General features: G+C 43.7%; 1 protein-coding gene across 4 annotated transcripts in view; it reads right to left on the bottom strand.

The window, feature by feature from the left end:
- wu:fj29h11 (uncharacterized) overlaps positions 1-22854 on the bottom strand; it is a 50574-nt gene that overhangs the window by 10054 nt on the left and 17666 nt on the right. For all 4 annotated transcript variants that reach the window (XM_061232742.1, XM_061232741.1, XM_061232743.1 and 1 more), the window contains 27 exons: positions 22462-22631; positions 21384-21611; positions 20556-20662; positions 19765-19962; positions 19060-19171; positions 18414-18603; positions 17702-17849; positions 17339-17516; positions 16026-16203; positions 15820-15946; positions 15433-15552; positions 13602-13746; positions 13364-13476; positions 11960-12113; positions 11595-11843; positions 11098-11292; positions 9861-10039; positions 9281-9467; positions 8556-8698; positions 6467-6651; positions 4199-4452; positions 3354-3573; positions 2829-3009; positions 2547-2673; positions 2324-2404; positions 1885-2070; positions 1037-1308 (listed from right to left, as the gene is read on the bottom strand). In XM_061232742.1, coding sequence (XP_061088726.1) covers positions 1037-1308; positions 1885-2070; positions 2324-2404; positions 2547-2673; positions 2829-3009; positions 3354-3573; positions 4199-4452; positions 6467-6651; positions 8556-8698; positions 9281-9467; positions 9861-10039; positions 11098-11292; positions 11595-11843; positions 11960-12113; positions 13364-13476; positions 13602-13746; positions 15433-15552; positions 15820-15946; positions 16026-16203; positions 17339-17516; positions 17702-17849; positions 18414-18603; positions 19060-19171; positions 19765-19962; positions 20556-20662; positions 21384-21611; positions 22462-22631 — 4627 coding nt within the window. The remainder of the gene's footprint in view (positions 1-1036; positions 1309-1884; positions 2071-2323; positions 2405-2546; positions 2674-2828; positions 3010-3353; positions 3574-4198; positions 4453-6466; positions 6652-8555; positions 8699-9280; positions 9468-9860; positions 10040-11097; positions 11293-11594; positions 11844-11959; positions 12114-13363; positions 13477-13601; positions 13747-15432; positions 15553-15819; positions 15947-16025; positions 16204-17338; positions 17517-17701; positions 17850-18413; positions 18604-19059; positions 19172-19764; positions 19963-20555; positions 20663-21383; positions 21612-22461; positions 22632-22854) is intronic.

Here is a 22854-nt window from a genome sequence, read left to right as displayed (position 1 = left end):
GCCCTGCTCCGAAACATCAAATGCTGAAAAAGAGAATGTGATTATTCTCAGAATTACAGACACTAAGTCTAGCGTCTCACTTCTGTTCATGTCAGGGGACAGCATGAGGTGAATAACCATAGCTAATGTTATTACAAGGCTTTAAAAGCAGCCTGAGGTAGCCAGAGTGTTGAAAAGACTTGGCAATCAGCCATTCCATACACAAGACTGGAACATTCTGTATCTACTGGGTAGAGAAGTTCATCAGAGTTCATAGAAGAATTGAACCTCTTCCAAAAGACCACAAAGAGCCAGTGACTTTCTCACACTTCCACCTTTTCCGTCAAACTGTGTACAGTGGTGCCAACTCCATATATGACTAAACAAATTGGACAAGAAGTCATGCTGAGAGTTACATAACCAATATAGAAAACCCATGGTGTAAAGGGCAAATCATTTTTTTCTTATTTAAACTGCCTTCACACCTGAGCGCATCACATATTACCCGCATAAATGAACATGAGGCAAATGATCAAAATAGGCAACATAACATTGATTCTCAATTTTTTCCAGAAATCTACAGCACTTTGGAGCGGTCATACCTGTGGTTATATTACAGAGCTGGCAGCCACCCACTGAGAGCAGAGCATATGAGGAGGGGTGGATAAGTGACAATATTCACAAGTCCAAATGCAATGTACTCATTCCCTTATACTACACATTCCGTCCTGTGATAGTCATTTTTATTCTTCAGCTCGGTGTGATTAGTCCTCAATGTCATATCTGTGCCCTTGATGACCAAACACCAGCAATGCTCCAGATGACAAACTACTTCCAAACTACTATCCTTTCACTTTTCTGTCACAACACTGACTGTAACAATTTTGACTACAACCTAGAAAAATTAATACATTATTCTACATTATTCCATAAAGAAACTGACTCTCCCCCACCAACTGTTTTCCCATAATGACTGCAGACACCTGAAGAACCAGCAGATATCACATATCAGGCTCTATCAGAGAATGGGCATCTAGAAGACAGCAGCACAGTGTACCTGGCCAAAAGACAGCGTCTTAATCTGCTGGGCAATGTGGTCCTCCTTCAGCTCCTCATAGGCGTCACCCAATTCCTCGTGGTGAAAGAGGAATTTCTGGACGTAGGGAACCATCTTACGGACAAGGGCTTGCAAGGGTGGGCACGGTCTGTAGTTCTCTGTCTGGGCCTCGATAGTAACACACTCTGAGAGCGTCTTCACCCCGCAGATCTTCAGAAACAGGTCCCTGTCACTCTCGCTGAATGTCACCTGTTTGTCATTCATCATCTTCCCTGTCAACACAGCCACAAAGGTCTATCAAGGCCATTCTGTATTTCAGAAAACTGACTGAACATATGCTATCTCTCCACTATCTCATAACTGTTTGTAATGGACACAACACATTCACAAAATCAACAAGACCCAATACGCGGTCTATTAAACTACAAAAGTACCCAATCATTTTATAAAGTGGATTCTCTCAGGTTTAGTGAGGTCTCTCTGAATAGAACATCCTACTGTGTGAGCTGAAGGCGGCTCGCAGAGAGCAATGGTGAATGGATCTTTGTATGTTTCTACCAATATCTTACAAAATATTAACATCTTTGTAAAAACATCAGTTTTTTTCATTTGTCCAATAGGACAATTTGGACATATTTTTGGGCTCATATTGAGATTGTAAAAATTCAGATTTGCAGAAGGGAGTTGATATACTGTATCCATTCAATGGAGTTTAATGTGCTAGAGAGGGGTCATATCATGACTTCATAAAAACAGAAAACTTGTCATTATACACCACTGAATGTAACTGCATTTGGGTGTACTTCAGCTGTTTACATAATGCTTAGTGTTCCAGAGTATGGGGGTACCTTGGTTGAAGTTAGACTTCTGCTTGAGCAATGGTCTCTTGTCAGGTTTTGGTAGGTTAAGCAAACAAATTTCACTGTGTGATCTGAAGAATTTCTCAAGGCCCTTGTCAGGAATTAGCAGCCTTGGAGACAAAGTTACCCAGCGGTTTTCCTTAGTGGGGAACACCCTCTTGTCAATCAGCATAGCTGGAAAAAATAAATACCATCAGTTGTTTCAGATACAGATGTGTTTTTAAGCATACCTTCATAAAAATAAATGTAAAGAAAATATATTTCTTATTTAAAGAACATAGCCCAAGCAAAAGAGAGATAAATACCTTCATCCAAAAAAATTAGACTAATTACAAAATCATTCAAAGCCATAAAATAACTGCATGGATATGATTACAAAACTGGAATAATATGTTTTTTCACCCATGATTACAAGATTGTTACTCACACTTCAGAGATGTGCAATAGTTGGTGTTCAGCTTATCAACTTGTTCCTGCTCTCCAGACACTGGTACTTTGCATTTTTCAGCTAGCATAGAGAGAAAACAAACTTCACTCCCAAGAACTTTGAAGCGATTCATGTTACAATCTTATGTTGACATTTGTTAAGACAGTGAAGGGGAATGAAAAAGATGGGCACTAGACCACAGTACCCAAATGTCCATACCCACCTAGCTTTGCGTAAATTATATTGACATCCTGTAGCAGCTCTAAATTGGGAATAGACCATGAATCACAAATGAGCTCCAGCAGGTCCACATACTGCTTCATAGATGGGTGTGGTTCCACATTCAAATACTGCAAAGAAAACATACAGGTCTTCAGACGTGGGTGTGGACAGGGCTCATTGTTCTGCTTTAACAGTTTCCCTGAATGCCCATGAATGCAAGATAAGCGATGACAGAGTACAATAAAAACAATGTTATCTTAGTAAAACAGACAACGGGGTGCACCTTGAAGAAAAAATCCTGCATGTTCTGCAGTTGCTTGTAGAAGGGGGCCAGAACCTTGGGCTCCTGAACTTCGCCTTCTGACTTGCGGACGAGATCTTTATACCTCACGAACATCCCTGTAGGGTCACTCCAGCACACCTCCTTCAGCATGTAGAACTTCCCTGAGCACCACATCTCTTTTCTGCAATGCAAGGCCCAACTGTTTATAGAGATGTATCGCACATTCTTACACTCACCCAAAACACAAAGGATCAATGCTTTGCAAGAGAGTCATTTTCACTGCCTTAGCTCCGTACTATATCTAACGTTATACACAGTGGCCTGTACAAGTATTCAGAGCAGTTTGGAATCTGGATACTTTCTAAATATAAACAAATACTTCTCATTTACATAAATGACTCCACAGATAAACTGTTTTTTATTTATCTTTATTTATATTAATAGATCATCTTAAATAAAAATGGAGATTATACCATGTCAACAGAAATGTGAAAATTAGCTCAAATGGCCAGTAGTTCTGCAGACCTTTCAAACTCAATGAAGACAGCTGCAGTCTGCCGGAACAGATCCTTCAGTGCGGAAAGACTGCAGTTGTTGCTCAGATAGTTGTAGACGCTGTGCACATGCTCCACGGTGGTGGTGAAGTCCTTCCTGTCTTCTTCTGGAAGGCAGCTGTCTGACGCCGTGGTGCACCACGACTTCAGATGCCCAATCATCTCATCCACAGTGATGGAGTGCTTCATTCCTGTCCGTGCATGGCATCAAAGGGAGATTACAAGCTGCCTGCTGTAAGCTTGCTTAACATTTGTATACTGAATAAATTAAATGTGAATCCAAGGTTTCACAAAAGGGAATTCTTAGATTCCCCAAATTCAGTTCAGCACAAGCTCTTGTCTGTCGCATACAACCAACAAACTCTCCCCCCTTTCCCATTCCAGGGATGAATTAAGCATAATGGGCCTCATGCAAGAACATTTTTGTATTATCATAAATTTCTCTTACTTTTTTTGAATGAAGGGCTCATACGAGCGTGCCACGTAGAATTCAACAAACCCACTTCAGACAACTGTCATAAATGAAGATGTGATACAATATATACCGTACTGTGGGTGGGTTCCGTCAGATAAATGGCCAATGGGATTAACAAGAACAAGGGACAACTGATACCTGATTGGTTCTGTGGTTCCTTCCTTTTTGACACACTGCAGAAAATTGGTGAATGCGCCAAGTTCGGGTAAAGCACTAGTTTGAAGAGATTTAAGCAATTTAAGAACAAATCTGTTCGTATGAGCAGTTCATGCATGAGGCCCTATGACATTTTCCCAAAAAAAGTGGCGGCACCTTTGACCACTTGGGGTGAAACCTCTTACCCACAGCATTGGAGAATTCACTGGGGTCCATCTTGACATAACTGACATGGACTCCCAGCAGCCTGTAGAGTTCAGGAGAGTACAGGTGCACTGCACAGGGACGCAGGTACTCCACAGAGCACTTGTCAAAATCCCTCACCGCAGGCACCCACAGGAGATTGGTGAGGAAGTGGAAGAAGGACGATTTGATGTCTCGAAGATGCCGTCCCTGGCTGTCTAGCACCTGAGCATTCATATACTGAGAATACCTGTCTCTGCAGAGAGAAAGAAAAACTGAGAATGATTGTGCCGCACATTGACATTCAGTATTTTCACTATCAATATTGTTATACGTGAATAACATGAAGTTCTTCAAGTAGGGAGATTTAGTTTGAAACATCTTCATTCACACAGACATTTATTTATTGCATACATGGAGGTATAAAGAACAACCGGAGACATCCAGTCCTTACTGAATTTCAATGAAACACACAGAACTAACTGCAAGCTGCCATCTTGGCTGAATTGGAAGCCTAATGTCCAGTGCAGCCAAAGTGAAGGATCATGGTAAACAGAGAGCCATTATGTGCCAGTGCACTGTGGGGGGGGTGCTTCTGGAGCAGCCTGTGATCCACTATGAAATCACAGCCAGACACATTCATTCAAGCAAACTGAATGTAAGCAAGGAACTGTGTTTTGACCAGTAGGACTTTAGCATAATTGTGGCATATAAATATCGGTTAATGAACAGCCAATCGTATTCTGTGAGTCGGAAATAAATAATCTGTGACTGGTTTTATACAACGCTGACCACAGCAATATATGCAAAATTCAAATAAGGCTAACCACATTTTCCTCAGAGAAGCATTCTTGCAGCTCAGAGCACATAGCCATTTCTTGCAACTTTCTGCAATTTTATCTTTGTAAAAAATGCTTCGGTAATTTATGATTGGGGAGCTGTTCATATTTACGGATCAATAGACTATTACATACTGCATAATAAAAATGATCTCACTACATTAGCAAAATGCAAAATGATTTTAATTCTATTTAATGATGCTTAACAATGATGTATTAGGACACAAAAAACACTGCCTAAGCAATTCTTGTATAGCTCATGATAGGAGAATTTACAGGATGAATATCACTTTTAAATAGTAGATGGATAACAAAGGCAATTGTATTACAAAATGGGAGGTTAACATGTGAATCAGAGAACTGGTATCAATGCTTATTGTAACAAAGATACACGGGACAATCCAATGGCAAACGTTTCATCAACACAGCTAAGCTCCAGAATAAGCACAGTTTAACATCCTATATACCCCACGGTCACGCAAGCAACCGCACTAAGCAAGTGTTGCAGAAAGCCGGAGGGGGCACGTGTGATGGTAGCAAAAGGCCTGAAGATCTCATCAGCAATACTAAACCGGTTCATTTGACTTCCTCCCCCAATGCAACTGGAGGACATGGAGCCTGTGAGTGACAGTGTGTAGAGTATGGACCATTTCTAAACATGAACAATGCACCTTCATCATCCTTAAATCAATCCTTCAAAAATAACGATGTGCAAGGCTGTGGTTTGCTCCTGCTTAATGAACTGGGGTAATAACTGTACCACATTCATGAGTATTCTGCGGATTGGGCATGTGACAAATTGATTTCTGCACTCCCTCATCAATTGGGAGAGATTGGGGCGTCTAGCTGGGAGAAGACAGTGTGTTTTTCCCAAGCTCACAGTGAAAAAATGCCTGTAGATGGGCCTGCCAGTTCAATGTTTGGGCTCTGGCTTTTCAGCAGACAGGATTCTGCCAAGGATGCTGCCAAACACTGGATCAGTATAGTGAAATCTATCAGTGCAGAGTATTTGGACAGCTGCACAGTTTTTGTAGCTTCGGTTCGGTACTCCAGAACATTGGCATTGAAATGAAACAATGACTATGAGGTAAAAGCGCAGACAGACAGCTTTAATATTTACATTCATATGGAGTAAACTGTGTAGGAATTACTGCCATTTGTATACATAGTTCCACCGTTTTCTGGGACCAAATGTAATTGTACCAAATAACATTAAATTGTTCTGATATCTAATACTGGGTTGCAAATCCTATGCATTCGACAGTGACAATTCTGTGACTATCCAAATACTTATGGACTGCACTATCAGTGCTACTTCGAATGTCTAATCTACACCGGGATGTGCAAGCCAGCTTGCATTTGACCTGGGGTGGGTGGGGGGGTTGACTTTTTCCATGCTTCAAAGGTAGTGTACTCCATTTCTAAACTTACCCAGTGACCCAGTTCTGGTCCAACAACTTCAGCAGCTCCAGCCTCTGCTCCCGTTTGAGCTGATCACTGAGCTGATCGGCTGTGACAAGCGAGCGGAAGTCCTCGCACTCGTGGTCCTCCACCACGTACAGGCCGTCAGCGGTGTGCTGCCACAGCTCGTGGTCCGCAGCCCAGGGGCTGGAGGCCTGGTGGGGAGAGCGGGGAGAGAGAGGGACGGGGGGGCGGACGTTATCACACCACTGCCTGGGAAACACGTGCCTGCCTCTCCTACACTCCCAAACGCACCAAAAACACAGTGAGTGCTGGAGAGCCCTGTCTTAGTTCCAGTGATGAACACCATCAAGACAAACTCTGAAATGCACATAATGTCTGATGGAATGTGTAGTAGTCTCTGACATATCTGCCTCTAGTAGGAGACAGGTGCCACCTGAGGGTAAACTGCAGGAGCTGGAGAGTCTATGTGCTGAAGGGCACGTCAGAGTTACTGTCAGAGTAGCCACATCCACCTGGCTCAGACACACACACACGCACGCACACACGCACGCACGCGCGCGCGCACACACACACCCACACACACACACTCCATCTGCAGGAGCAGGAGAGTCTATGTGCTGAAGGGCACGTCAGAGCTACTGTCAGAGTAGCCACATCCATCTGACTCAGACACACACACACAAACACAAACAGGCCAACGCACACACACACAACACACACACACACACAAACACAGACACACACAAATACTCACAAACACACACACAAACATACGCACAGACACACACAAACACTCACACTAACACTAACACACACACTGACACACACACTCTTGCACATACACAGGCACACGCACACACACACACACACACACACACACACACTGTTTAGAATTCCTTTCAATTGAGTCTAAATTAATCACAATCACAGGAAAGCTCTTGTCAAAACAGAGAATGGTGTGTTGCATCTGATTCTTTGATGATCTTTATCACTTTCCCCTCAGGGAAAAAACTGTGGTAAATCACATTTACTTAGCAAGCCAAGAAGTCTCCAAGAGAGAATATCCCTGATTACACATGAGGCTGATCTCAGTACAGTGTAGTGCGTGTCAGCAGAGCAGATCTGGTTTCTGGGGACTGTGAGTCACTTTCACAACAGATTAGCTATAGCATCCACATCAAGTACAGTTAATGCGCCCTGTGTGACAGGCTTACAGGTTGTCTATGCAACCAGTCAATATTGAGCAATTACAATAATCTTTACTTCTCCTTTTACTGAGCCTAAAAATGGCCAGGCAACAGCCTCCTCTCTCTGTAACACAGGATTCAATGGGCATATGATGGGGAACCCAGGACCGTTTGGATTATGTTCTAATATAGCAAAAATGGATGCAAACAAATCAAACTGCATTGTCGCCACTCTGAGGTAGAATTACATCAATTATACAGAAATATGGCTCACTCACATACAGTATAAGCTAAGGATTAGTGTGAGATTTGAGCGCCCATTACTGTGGGTGCAATATTATATTCTTAAAGCCTACACAGAGCCTGCACAACAGTAAGGTCAAATACAAGGCTTTGTTGGGTCTAGAATGTCGAATGGCGCATGTTCCTATTAAATATTGAATTTCACTCCCGAGAGCTCACTCTCCTGACCGGGCCTCAGCTGGGTTGTGGGGGGACACTCTTTCCCCTGGGTTACGGGAGAGTCTATGGGAGGAAGCACTCTCTGGAACCCAGCCCCTCAGTCCACATTAATGCTCACTCTAGAGACGAAGCGGGCTATTGCATCCCTTCCACCACCCCCCACCCCTCAATACAGCTCCGCTAAGAACAAAGGCGCCAAGCCCATTGTTAGCACGCTTAATTGAGTTGCCGTGTCCAGTGCAAGAGAGCGGGCGTTATGTAACACTCGGCTGACCTCTGTGCGCATTTTCCACTGTCCCGGACAGGCTGGCGGCCTCTGACTCTCCATCTCCCTCTCACGCACGAGGAGTCCATCCACGGCTCTCTTTTAAATACCAGCCCTCCGCGTGTTGACATTCACCAGACTGACCGCAGGTACCGCACAGACCGGTGCTTGCGTCTCTTACCAGCTCTTTCGACGACATGGTGCGCTTCTCCTTCTTGAAGATGAGCAGGTCCTGCACTCCCAGGGCACTGAAGAACTCCCTCCAGCCATTGAGGTCTCCGTCAGCATTCAGGTAGCAGGACTGCAGCAGTACCCACTCAACACCTGTGACACACGGGATGGCCAGGAGACAGGCCTGCTCAGGACACCTTCAATCTCCAGTGCCAGGTCGACCGTGTCGGCACGCTTCCCACACCGCGCTCGCTCCTCTGGCACTTACATAACACCCTGCATTCCTCCACATTTCACGCTTTCTTTCGTTTTAATAGCAGGATGGAGGCTCTCGGGAGCACATCCCTTTCAGAGGTAAAGGACAACAACAAGCTTTTGTTTTCTAAAGGACACATTGGACAGAATGTCCATACAGTAGGCAAAGTGACACATGCCAGTGCCATTTAGGCATGTCATACCTATTTTGAACAATTTCTCAGAACACAGTGTCTCTCAAAACACTTATTTTCTTTTTCAATTAACATTAATATGCCATTTTACACAATAATATGCATTTTATCTCTCGTACTCGATGTACTAAGCCATTATGAAAATAGCAATGGTTCAAGTCCCTGCGTAACCAATGGTGGGAGAATGAATAAAGAAGCAGTTACAACTGCATTTATCCTGAAATGCTAGATGCTATTCAATTTTCACCATCTTCTTTTCAGGACAAAAAAAAAAAAACAAGTTTACCTGGGAGCTTCTTAGGCAGGTCGATGTTGCCATAGTCCTTAGAAAACTGCACTTTGGTCTGACTGGGGCAGAGGAAACCCTTGTTGGTCAACACAGGAATTGCTGTGTTTAAAGTGACGTAGTCCTGGTTTCTAGAGTTCTGCTTGATGAACACCACATAGCTGATAATGATGTCCTCTGCCTTCCGCTGTAGAAATAAACATGGAACACATTCAGGTATAACATTGAATTACAGTACATTTAGCTGACGCTCTTATCCTTATCCAGACTGATACAGAGCATGTGACTGAAGCAAGTCACATGAAGTACCATACTCACAGATGCAATAGCAGTGCCCTGCCTGAGAATCAAACCTAAACCCTTGCGGTTATAAGCCCAGGTTCCTTACCATTCCATCAGCCCAAAGATGAAATGGTAACTCACATGACGTGCAGCGTAACAAATGTCTTTACAGTTACGGTGTAACAGTGAGCTCACAACCGTGCAGGAGAAGGCTGATTAGGGACATAATTAGGGACACAACAGCGAAGGTCACAGCGCCTTCACTCTTCCCTAGGGACGAGCGTAAACCCACAGTCACCTTCCAGGCCCCGCTCTTCAGGACAGGGTAGATGTGCTTGTGGAGCAGCTCCTGTGGCTCCAGCTGGTGGACCTCCAACCTCTTCAGAAGCTCTCGCACCTGAGAGTTCCCCAGGGGGTCCAGGCACTCCAGCAGACCGGGGGCCACGATGTTCAGGTCTCTGTACAAGGCCTGTATGCCTGAGAGGCAGACAAGGCAGAGGATAGTGTTAACACACTTCCCTCTCCCTTCAGCACAAACCTGCTGTGTTTACGACAACCTGGCTTTTAGCCCAAAGACCTCAACCTCACCTGACAGAGTCGGTTAACTTAGCTTTCGGAAGCCATTTGTCAAATTATTTTCTTCTTCATCAACCAAATCATTTTCCATGACTTTCTTAATGATAGCAAACAAGGATTTACTTTCAGTACTCTTGAAGCTACGATCATAACTACACGAAAGAAGGGCAACCAGTGTGTTGATGCAAAGTGAAAACAGAGGAGGTCCACAGAGCAGGGAGTATTATTACTATTACAAATAACTTTGCTTTCATTAATAATGCAAATATCCTCACAATGTTATAGACCACAGTCTGACAATGAATTATTAATCTTAACTGCCAAAAACACTTTGCCCTCTTCATGTGAAAGAGGATGGCACAAGGGAGTGACTTGTTCTATGACCACTCCTGTGGGTTTAGCTATTCTTAGAGTGAAACTGGCTGATGGCCCCATAAATAAAGTAAAGCATTCAGTGCAGACAGGCTATAGCAGGACCATCTGCTTGCAAAGAAAAGAGAAATGCTTGGTGTCACACAGACAAGTGTGTTCATATTTTAGCCTCATAGGAGCACAGAAATGCACAATGTATTAAGAAAAGATGCCAAATGATTCAATTTACTGCTTCAGGTTTGATCTTGAAGGATCCGCAGCAGATCCTCACAAGTTACCACATGTATTTGTAAATCTCTGTGTGAAGAACTCATTCCTATTGGTAGTGTATCATTTACTACTTTCCCTTTAGTTTTGTCACGGAACCTCTATTGTGGTTTGAAACAGCCTCCACAGAAGTTATCAATGCCTCTCACAAATATAGCTAAAATCCTTATCAACCTTCACAAGCTGTAAATGAAGTGTGCTACATTCTCAGAGGAGAATGGGTGCCTGTACTGCATGTGCGCTCCCAAATTTACAGGACTGGGCTTTAGCAATGACCATAAACACCAAGTTTACACCAAATGGGAAGATCATGAACATACCTGATTGTGACTTATTTTCATCTTCAAGAGGGAAGAAGATGCCCCCTCCACTCAGAGCCACGTTGCGACCATCAGCCAGGGGGATAATAGGAATGTCTTTCAGCGCTTTCAAAATGGCGTCCGCTTCACCGTACTCCTGCTCTAGGGCACGGAAGTTACACACCAGCAGCTTGGCCACCTTCTTCAGACAGGAGTCTGCAGAACAGATTACAACAGCGCAGCCACTAATCAGCATGTTACTAATCCAACACTTTTAGGAGCAAGAAGCATAATTTGATTAGAATATTTTCATTTTCCTACCCAGAAGCTGTGATGCTATATTCATGTGGGTACATATTCCTTTTTTGACTACACTATGACACATGGCAGCAACACTAAATTCCATTAAAAAGATCCCATTAAGTTTATCTTCAGTAACATTAAGGTCACAATAAAGGCTCTGGTTTGACTGTGCTTGCAGTCTCTGCATTCCACCGTTTCCTTCCTCTGTACACTACCTGAGAGGTTCCCCTCGCTGCTGATGAGGTCCTTGGCCATGGCAGAGGTGACAGCCACCACGTCTGCCGCCCTCAGCCGGTGTACCCCGAGAGCAGACACCAGGGAGGGGGGCAGAGCTGACTGCAGGGATGGGTGCAGGTAGGACAGGTTCAGATGCCTTAGGAGATGCTCGGGCCCAATCACTTCCTGGATGAGCGGGTCCTGTGACACGGCGATCTGTGAGGGCAGCTTGTATTCCACGCTGCCATCTGCAAAAGGACAGGTCCACGAGTGAACGTCCTGACGGCCGGTGAAAACGCTTTTAAGTGAACTACCTATCTAACGAACAGAGCGTGTATGTAATGCTACTCTCTGGCAGACTCACCTCTGCCCTCCTTTGTGGGAAGACAAGCTTTGCCTTTGAGTAACTGTATGATCTGGCCAGCCACGGGGTTAAAGAAGTCCAGGATCTCATCAGGAAGTGGAATGAACTGCAGGAAGTGACAGAGCCCTTGCAGACCAGAGAATTCTGGATGATCCTGAAGCCAAGCAGAGACAGCAAACCCCATGATCAATTAACATCCTAGACTTTTTACATCTTTCTTACAATTTATAACGCAATATGGATGCTGTGGCAGGACCTGAAATTAGCAGTTCATACTCGATAACCTACCATTTTGTCTGAAATAAATCAGTTCTTCAAAGAAGAGTGGGCTACAATTCCTCCACAGATGTGAAAGACTGATATGAAATTATAGGAAGGGTTCTGTTGCAATTAATGCAGTTAAAGGTTTAAGGCAGCAATGACTTTTTCACAGGGGTGATTTGGGTGTCTGATAACCTTTTTCATTAAATAAATCCATCCATCCATTATCTTAACCCGCTTATCCTGAACAGGGTCGCAGGGGGGCTGGAGCCTATCCCAGCATACATTGGGCGAAAGGCAGGAATACACCCTGGACAGGTCGCCAGTCCATCACAGGGCACACACACCATTCATGCACACACTCATACCTACGGGCAATTTAGACTCTCCAATCAGCCTAACCTGCATGTCTTTGGACTGTGGGAGGAAACCGGAGTTCCCGGAGGAAACCCACGCAGACACGGGGAGAACATGCAAACTCCGCACAGAGAGGCCCCGGCCGACGGGGATTCGAACCCAGGACCTCCTTGCTGTGAGGCGGCAGTGCTACCCACTGCACCATCCGTGCCGCCTCATTAAATAAATGAAATAGCAATTTAAAAAACAGTTTTCTACTTACTCAGGTTCCCTTTCTCTAATATTACATTTTGTCTAGAGATCTGAAATCATTCAGTGTGACAAATACGCAGTAATAGAGGAAATCAGGAAGGGGGCAAATACTTTTTCATGGCACTGTATAAATACTAACCAATGCTGCTGCCAGCATTCTATAGAGAACCAAATGAGAAATAGTGGCCTCATTTTGTGTTTTTGAAGAAGTCAGTCATAAATATCTCCCTTTGAATAACAAGAAGCTTGCATTTTCTACCTCTCAGATATTATAAACCTTTTTTTGGAAAACATTTCCATTATTAAGGCTTTTTTCGACAAAACAGGATTATTTAAAAAGTAGAAATTATTTTCATTGAAGATATAGAAATTCTTCATGAAATAATCTGTTATGAACCATTTTTACTTACACCAAAATATGAAAAGTGTTGAAAATGTCAGCTAATAACACAACAAACAGTAGTACATTATACGAAGAGGGGAAAAGGCCATTACATTCTCTGAACGGCCTTCATCTTTCTTTTTTTGACTTACTGCAAATATTTCCATGGCGTGCAGGAAGAGCAGAGGGACTTCTGAGCGAAGCCACTGGTTCCAGTAGCTGTCCCTGTCCACGTCTTCTCTGGACGAGGGGATGTCAAAGTCACCTTCAGATGAATCACAACAGCCACATCAGAGCTCAGCCATCCCTAAACCACCCGTCTTCAATTCGCCTAACGACACATACGTATATTATCCAAAATACACTGGAGGAGAGACTGAAGATGTCAACCTTGGATGATGAATCGGAATCCAAAGCTCCGGAGAGGAAGGAAGGCAAAGACCGGCTGCTTCTCAGGCTGGATGTTCAGGTCGGAGGCCGAGTCTCTCAGCTTGAAGGCCAGAGCCAGCTCTGTGGACTCCACTCCCTCTTTAATCTGGAGAGGAACCGTCAAATTCATAGGATTTCAGAATCTTCATATTCTCAAAATACTGACACATACAGCGACAAACTGCTGTGGAAATGACCCACAGAAAATGCACAATGCAGAATGGCAATGCAACAATCTGGACCAGATTGGAAGGTATGGCCAGAGGTGCCGTGTAAGAGCTAATGCTAATTGGACACCATTTTACACCTCTGGGGAGATTGAAGGAAATGTTAAGACTGTTAAGAAGAGGAGAAAAAAAACACAGCAAAATCTTATGTATCTGTTACTTGCCAATTTAACTCAACCCCTTGTCTACATTAGTGTGCTTCTGCAGTGTCTGATATTGCCCAGAGCAGAAATTAATTCAGTACACCTTGATAATAAGGCAGTTTTCATAAAGTTTAAATGAGATCAGAGTAAAAAGGGGCCTTTGTTCTGATGGATGCTAGCAGCGGAACACTTACATAACCCAAAAACAATCCTGGCAAAAAAAAAAAACTAGAAAAGAATCCAGCTGGTTTAAATAAAATATGTTCTTTTCTACTTGTATGCAAACTGTACTTTAAGTGAATGGGAAAGGTGAAAGCATATTCAGAAAGGAGGGATTAAACATTCACCATACAGGACGAGATTATTAGATCTATACATCAACAGTTTTAGTTCAGTGCGCACTAACATTCAAGTATTTGGCAAATACTTTTTAACTGGTTGGTGCATGTATTAGCCAATGATATTGACTATATTTCTTTGCTACTGGCCGACACTCACTCTCCTCAATAGTAAGGATTCAAGGACTGACAATAATCTTGTGAGATATGCAAGAAGGCAATGCGAATCTTATGCACTTACAATATGTAATTAGAGCAATTTAGGGAACATAATTAAATGTAATCTGTCAGTTATAATGATTTAAGCAATTTGCAATTATGTTTAGAACTGATATTTTTTAATTAAAAGTCTAAAAGTAGATGTTCACCCACAGACACAATCAAGTATACAGCTGACACAAAGGATTTAAGAAATTAGATGAAAACCTGGAATATACACTCACTGAGCACTTTATCATGTGGCAGCAACTAAATACATAAAAGCATGCAGACATTGTCAATAGGTTCAGCTGTTCAGACCAAATACCAGAATGGAGAAGAGATGTGATCTAAGTGACTTTGACCGTGGAACGATTATTGGTGCTGGACAGTGTGGTTTGAGTATCTCAGAATCTGAAATCTCCTTACATTTCAGGTGTGTCAGTCTCTAGAGTTTGCAGAGAATTGTGTGAAAAACTAACATTAACTAACACTAAAAATAAAACATCCAGTGAGCAGTAGTTCTGCGGGCAAAAATGTGTTGTTTATGAGAGAGCTCAGAGGAGAAGGGTCAGACTGGTCGAAGCTGCCAGGAAGGTGACAGTAAGGCGAAGCAGTGGTACGCAGAAGAGTACACACAAGGAGTCAAACCTCTAAGTGGATAGGATAAGTCTAATAAATACATAATAAAGTGCTTAGTGAGTGCAGTTTTAATTTGCCCGCATAACTTTCCACAATTACTTTACGGTTGAAATTCCCAGAACACTTATGAAACAAATTGAGGAAAAACTCCCAACATGAAATTATTCTCTCACAGACATAAGGAGTTGGAGAGAGAAAAGAGAGGGATGAGGAGAGGAGAGTCCGAGAGCCAGGGGAAACTTGCCTTCCGGGGTTTGATCATGCGCTTGACCACCAGCCAGCGCTCCATGCCGTCAGTGTGCTGCACCTCCAGGATGTTGTGGCTCAGGTCTCGGCGTGTCATCGACACCTGCCGCTTATCGTTCTGGAGCACACAGAAACCAGGGGGGAGAGGGGCAGGTCACTCACAGGGTTCTGGTGACAGACTGAGCGAAGGGCCAGGACTTTTCCCCTGCGATGCTCTGAAGCAGTGAGGGGGTGGAGGGGTGGTGAGGCAGCCAGCAGCCTAGCGGCTAAGCTACACGACGTTGGGGCCCACTCCGGGGGTGAATGTCCCCTGCTTAGTCTAATCAACTGTAGGTCGCTTTGGATAAAAATACAATAATAATATTATGTGGAAGGACTCAGTCACCTGGTTGACGATGGTGATGGAGCGCAGCCTGTGCAGGAACAGCAGCAGGGAGGGGTGCACGTCGTGGAACAGGTTCTTGGTCTGGTAGCTCTCTGACCGCAGGGGCAGGGATATCTGCGTGGTCCAGCTGGAGAGAGGCAGGAGATTTTAACACCGGCTGCACAGATACACCGTCGCTAACCACAACGATCCCTGTGAGAGCTCACCTGTGCTGTTTGAGCTCCTGCAGGTCTGTGAACACAGGCCTCTCTTCCTCCAGCCAGTGGGGCAGAATGTAGCCCATGGGCCCGCTGCTCTTGTCAAAGCAGATGTGGAAGCCGTTGGACTTAATTTCAGGACGGTCTGTCACTTTGAACACAGACTTAAAGCCAATGCCCTTCTGCCCTGGAAACCAGAACAAAAAGCACTGTCGATCGGGCATTCTCACACATCATAATGGGGACAGAGCTGACACCATCACGCATTTACACCGGAAAATTACTCCAGCACGGTAAATGCAAAACCCTCCTCCTTCCACCACTTTACATAAATAATTAGGCTTAACATAATTCCTTTTTTAATTCTAAAAAATACAGCTTGAAATACAGGCAGTTTGTGCCAATTTCTTCACAAAAAGCCCCCCCCAGGCAGTAGATGCTGGAACCCAGGTGTGAATGTGTCCGGCCCGATTTAGCAACTGAATGACTGATGCATTGACACAAATTGCTTCCGAATCAAGTGAGATTGAAATTTAATTTAAATTGATTCAGCTGTGTCTTTGATGTCTTTGAAAATTGTTTTGCAACATTTGGTTTCATAATCTCTATGAAATTAGGTCAGTGTTGGCCCAGAATGCTGTAATGCTGGCGGAAGGCTTGGCAGTTCTAGGAAGTAAAGAACCGCAGCCTTTCTAGTGTTAAATAACTTAGACCCTTTAAGGTAGGTAAAGTGGTCAGCAAAAAAACGGAATATATGCTGACATCCAGGAAGTCAATCTGACTCTCCTTGGACAGTATGGTATATCATCCCCTGTACAAGCGCACAGTTATGTGCTAGGAAACTTCAAAGGCTTTGGAGCTGACAAAAGAAAAGATTATCACTTGATAGTGAAAGCAGTTCTTATGCGAGTATGTAATTGAATCTTCCTATATCCTGACAACCCAAATTATCAAGGGAACATAAAAGTGAGTGAAAATAAATTCTCAGTGGATTTGAGAGTTAAATATAATTTAGGGACAGCTTCCTTATTGCCTTGCCTGCTATCAGGAGCTCGATATGAAAACTGCTCCGCTGTTCTCTGCCTCCGCTTGAAGGGAGGAGCAAATGTAGATAATAAATAAATGAAAGAGTGTCTATAAAGAATGATGAAGCAGCCCTACCATTACACCTGTCTAGTAGTGTGAATGAACATAATACCAAGGACATGACCGCGTTTCATACTGCAATAAGGAATGTAACCGTTAGTGCACCTGCACACAGCAGCTGCGGTCTGAGTCAGCTACAGACGGCCACGCGGTAAAACGCGCAAATGCGACGTTACCTATGTAGCCATATTTGTGCTTTCCCTTGGTGCTGCGGCCTACGTCGCAGATGGCTCGGATGTTCTTCTCCTCGAAGCCACTCTCGTTATTGAGGATGGTGATGCAGTCGTTCTCCAACACAAACGCCAGGGCTGGCTGCACATCCCCAGGCAAAGCATAGCTGTTGTCATCGGCATTCTGAACATAGTGTGGGGCAACAAGCGTCAGAGCATATATTATTAGAATTACCAACTGAAGGCCATCTTAAATCCAACCAGCGTTGATTCATTTTACTTCTCAGCATTTTATCTACATCTCCACACAATCAAGCCTTTTTACATTTTTCTATATTCATTTGTATATTAAAGTACAAGGTGACTGACCTGGATTAGCTCCAACACGAAATGGGTGTCCTTGCTGTACAGTTCTGCAGACAGACGTTCCAGACTCCTGCCAAGTCGCTCCTGGTGAACCATCATTAACCTCTGACCTTCTTCATTTAGCTCCACACCGATGCCAAACTCGCTTTTCCTATAATGAACACAAACATGTAACAGTATTTCAAGCAACTGAAAAGAAAAGGACAAAAATGTATTATGACTGTGTGGTCAACTTAAGGAAAAATGGTCAATTCTGTCATTCAAACTGAGTCATACATGAAAAGGCCTCTGGCTCATATAAAATGGTACATTTCAGAAAGAAAGCGGTCCTAAAAGCTTTTCTGGTGCATCTTCACATTTCCCATAATTCTCTCAGGATAAAATAAAAGCAGCAGTGAGAGTTCTTTGTCTGAATTACATCAAACCAAGGGCCCAACTAGCTTAACCTTTCCATCAATTTAGTTTCCCAGCGGTCAGTCTCCCTTCTTCTGGAACCTTCTGAACAGTGTGCTATGAACTGTCACTTCACCCCCGGTGATGAATCATCTATATTTGACTGGCATGCGATTGGTTTATTTTTACCGGGGAAAGTTGGAGGTGAGCACATTGCAGGCTTCATCCAGATCATTTACGTTGCTGTTAACACATCCCTTGCAACAGGAAAGACACTTTGCCAATACGAGACCCTGATAAACTGGGAAGAGGGAGTGCAGACCTGATGTCATTGATGACAGCTCTGCACATGCTCAGTCTGCCCTCGGCCTCGTTGGCAGGGGGCTCCTCTCTGTCCGGACCCTCGCTCTGCAACTGCTCGCCCCTTGCTTCCTCGCTGTCGACATCCGCCATCTCGCCATTAACACGGCCTTCAGCATTCTGCACCAGCTCAAATTTCTGCTCTTCATAATCTGCGTGAACATTACACAGAGTGCATCATGGTCTACACAATCTATGTGAACAATAAACCCAGCACAATAGCACCATTGGTGTTAACGCTATCCAGAGCACATGGTCACAGAATGGCTTTGAGAGCTTAAAGAAAGTGTCCCTGAGCAAGACACCTAACCCCCGAAAATGCTACTGACGAGCTGGTTGGTGCCTTACCTGGCAGCTAATCGCTGTTGGTGTGTGAGTGTGTGTATGAATGGGTGAATGAGAAGCATCACTTGTACAGCGCTTTGGATAAATGCGCTATATAAAATGGCAACCATTTACCATGTTTCCCATGGGGATTAACAAAACACCTGATAGACAAATGGGATGAAAAAAGCTACTGCATACTTCATGCTATCTGAAGAACGAACTTGCATTCCAATAGTTCAGGCAGCAATTGGGACAATAAAACACACTTGAGGGAACCTCACCATCCTGGTCAGTAAAACTCAGGGATGAAGTTTCAGAATTTAAGTCAGGTTCGGGGCTGGACTCAACGAAGTCTTCGACCTCACTCAAGTCCGGAGAAGATTCCCTGCTCGCCTGCAAAATGGAGGAGACCCAGGCTCAGGGTACAGAGCTACCACATAAACAATGCAATATGCAGACATTCCACCCAAACCAGATGGTCAACGCTCGGCTTGTATCATTTCAATGTGAGCGGCCCATCAGCTTGTCTGTGACGCTACCTCACGCTCAAAGTTCACATCATTTGCTTTTTGTTCTTGACTGAATAACCTCACGAACCTAAGCATGTTCAATGCATTCTCTTCATTCAGATCAGACGTGATTTAACAAAATGTTAAGAAGCCTCTGATTCAATTCATAAAACAAGATGATCTCTCACCAGCATCAATGCTATCCATTTCAAAATACCATAGCACATCCATATAAAATAGATTTGTATGGCTCCATAGATTTGCTTCTGAATAAACCGATGCCAGAGGATTCATGATATTGGCTTATTCAAACCAAAAAAAAAAAGAAAAATGAAAGGCGAAACTGATTTAGAAAGGAACAGCTGGTATCTGCAGTTCAGTTTCAGCTTGGAACAAAGGGGTGAGAGATGATACATTTTCTTGGCAAATTCAATCAGTCTATGACAGGCTGTTTTTGCTTCAGCTGCTTCTGCGCACCTTTTTCAGTGGTGGAACCACAGGCAGCGTCGGTGGTCTCAGCTTGGCGTGGAAGTCCTTCACCCACTCTGTCATGCCCAGCAGCAGGCCCAGATGGTGCAGTCGGTTCAGGTAGCGGGTGTCTGACTTTGCTGTTTGCAGAAGGACAGCCTTCGATTTGGCCTGTCCCAGCACTCTGGAGAGGGGCTCCAAGAACACCTGCAATTAAAGATGAAACAATACACATGTGCACCGATACGCTAGCAGTATTCAGTCACCATTCTGCTACAAATCAGCAAGCCATGTGAGATGTCGAGATAATGCACTCCATGTGGACGCAAGTTCAGCATGAAGTTGTTCTAATAGCTGCCATCATGGCCAGATGTGTTTGCGTTACTGTGTATAGCTTAACACTACAGTACAATGATTTGAAACCCAAACAATCAGAATTTTCTGTTAAGATACTGATGAAAAACTGAAGGACAAAAGCATAGCTGCAGAATCACTACAAAGTGACAAAAACTACCTGAAGAAAAGGGCTAGCTTTCTTTCTTTGGCATCGTGACCCAAGTAATAAAAATGTACACCCTCTTAAATAATGTATACCCAAAAAACAGGTCTACAGAGCAGAGTAATGACTGAACGGTACACTGAGCCACTGGAATGACTAAGGACTGACAGAACAGTCCAAGGTTTCATAACGTACCTGCTGTTCTCAAATGATCCCCATGTGTGACTAATACAGCACCATTAAATCAAAGGCTCCAACACTGCATGTAGCACAGAAATGAAAGAGTAGGTCCACTGCATACCTGCTGTAGAAAGGCTTTGCAAATTTTTGTTGGTATTCTGATCAGACAGTCAAGTATGAACTTGGCCACTCTGGTGTAAACTGCTGGGTCTTCAGCCACTGATATGTCTAATAAAAACAAATGTATACTCTTGTTAATCGTTGGTTACTGAACACAAACATTTCATGTTATGAGCTAATCTTAGCAACAAAATATTTTGATAATTGACTATTCAAATTTTTAAAAATACGTAATCAAATTCATTCACTCATTAATTACAAGAATTTGCGTATCAAGTCATTTGCCATTCTGAAAACATCAAAACATGGTAACCTGCGATGAAAGGCAAAAATAAAAATTTCTTAAAGGTACAAAAGGTCATTTCAGACTTCTAACGATCAAGAGAGCAATTGCAGCAACAAACACGCTCAAACCACAACACCGTTTATCCCAGCCCTTCTCTGTGAATGCCCTGACGTTGAAACACAATTGGCTGTCGCAGTTATAACCAATTTGAGCTTGAATTATTGTACATCTATACAATGTTTTTGGTACAGAGTGCCGGCCCGTCAACTGCATATTTTGAAAGCCGAATTTAAGGACTATAAACACAAGCAGAGGGTCAGTCAACATGTTAGTGAGCCTTTTTCAATGATAGGAAGGGATTTACAATGGTCTTGTAACAATGTTTTAACACAAAAATCTTACATATTGTACCTTTAAGTTGACCTTAAAATAACCATGCAAAATGAGCTAATATCCACCTCTGTAGTTCATGACAATAATAATGAAGCTCAAACTGCAAATGCCAATGAATAAAGACAAAATAAAGCTTTGTTCCAAGCCCACCTTCATGTGTGACAGCCGGTGCCAGCGAGCTCTCCATGTGATTGGCCAGCAGAGCTGCAGGAGCATTTGCTATTCCATCAGCCACCACGATGGACACCAAGTGCCCTGCGGTACCGACTGGGTCCAACTCCTGCACAGCCTCCGAGAACAGCTTATCGCTGCTGGAGGAGCTGATTCTCAGCAACACTCCAGGCCTCACCTCTAGCGCTGCAAATCCTGAGCGTGCAGCTGGAGCAGACACAAACACATACCTCATTAAAGGAAATGGAAGAGGGAAATACTGTATTCATTTCCTGTAGCCATTCAATTAAAAATTGCCAATACCTATGCAAGTTTTATCTAAGTGATCCACACTGACAATATACACTCAGTGAGCACATTATTAGGAATTTATTAGACTCGTTTTTCAGACTTATTGGTTTTCTACTGCTGTAGCGTATTCACTTAAGTGGTTTGACACGTTGTTTGTTCAGAGATGCTCTTCTGCATACCACTGTTGTAATGTGTGGTTATTCGCGTTATTGTCACCTTCCTGTCAGCTTTGACAAATCCGGCCCTTCTCCACTGACCTCTCATTAACAATTTGCCAGCAGAACTGCTGCTCACTAGATGTTTTTAGCACCATTCTCTCCAAACTCTGCTGTGTGTGAAAATCCCAGGAGATCAGCCATTTCTGAGATATTCAAACCACCCTGCCTGGCACCAACAATCATTCCATGATCAAAGTCACTTTGATCACATTTCTTCCACATTCTGACATTTGGTCTGAAAAACAGCTGAACCTCTTGACCATGTCTGCATGCTTTCATGCATTCAGTTGCCGCCACATGATTAGTGGACTAAATATTTGCATTAAGAAGTTGGCGCTCAGTGAGTGTATAAGGTATTATTTATATGTACAGTATGTAGAGGATTGATGAAAGGATTTCACAGGCCTGGGACTCAGCCATGGCAAATAAAGCCCCAGAAACAGCGTTACATTTCTATTCTCAAATAAGAGTACAAGCAAGAATATTACATGTACTGTATACTAATAAAGGGCAATAATATCTAGAACCCATGAGGAGGAATCCCTTACCACAGTGTTTCTCAATGAAGTCTTTCAACTGGCCATGCTGGGGTTCGAACACCAACTCCCATTCAGCCCACTCAGCCAGGTCCTCCAGCAGAGGAGCAGACACCAGGCTGGCCACGGCGTCCTCGCGGCTCACCGACCCCAGCAGACCAACCTTCTCCTCCACAGAGCCCCTGAGACCAGCGGGAAATGAGAACAACCAGAGGACAGCACGACGTGTTAAGAGCGTGGAGTGCTGGGGCCCACGTCCCACTGTACAATGAAGAAACCAGCATTCTCAAAGATTTGGCGAATTTAATTGAAATGTTGCAAATGGTGTATCTGTGCAGTGCAGAGGTTATACAGCAAAGTTGGTAACCTACAATGGAGGGGAAAATGAGCACAGCACTTATCCAG

Source organism: Conger conger, chromosome 2 (genome assembly GCF_963514075.1).
Source record: "Conger conger chromosome 2, fConCon1.1, whole genome shotgun sequence".
NCBI lineage: Eukaryota > Metazoa > Chordata > Actinopteri > Anguilliformes > Congridae > Conger > Conger conger.
This window is presented reverse-complemented; position numbering and strand designations above follow the sequence as displayed.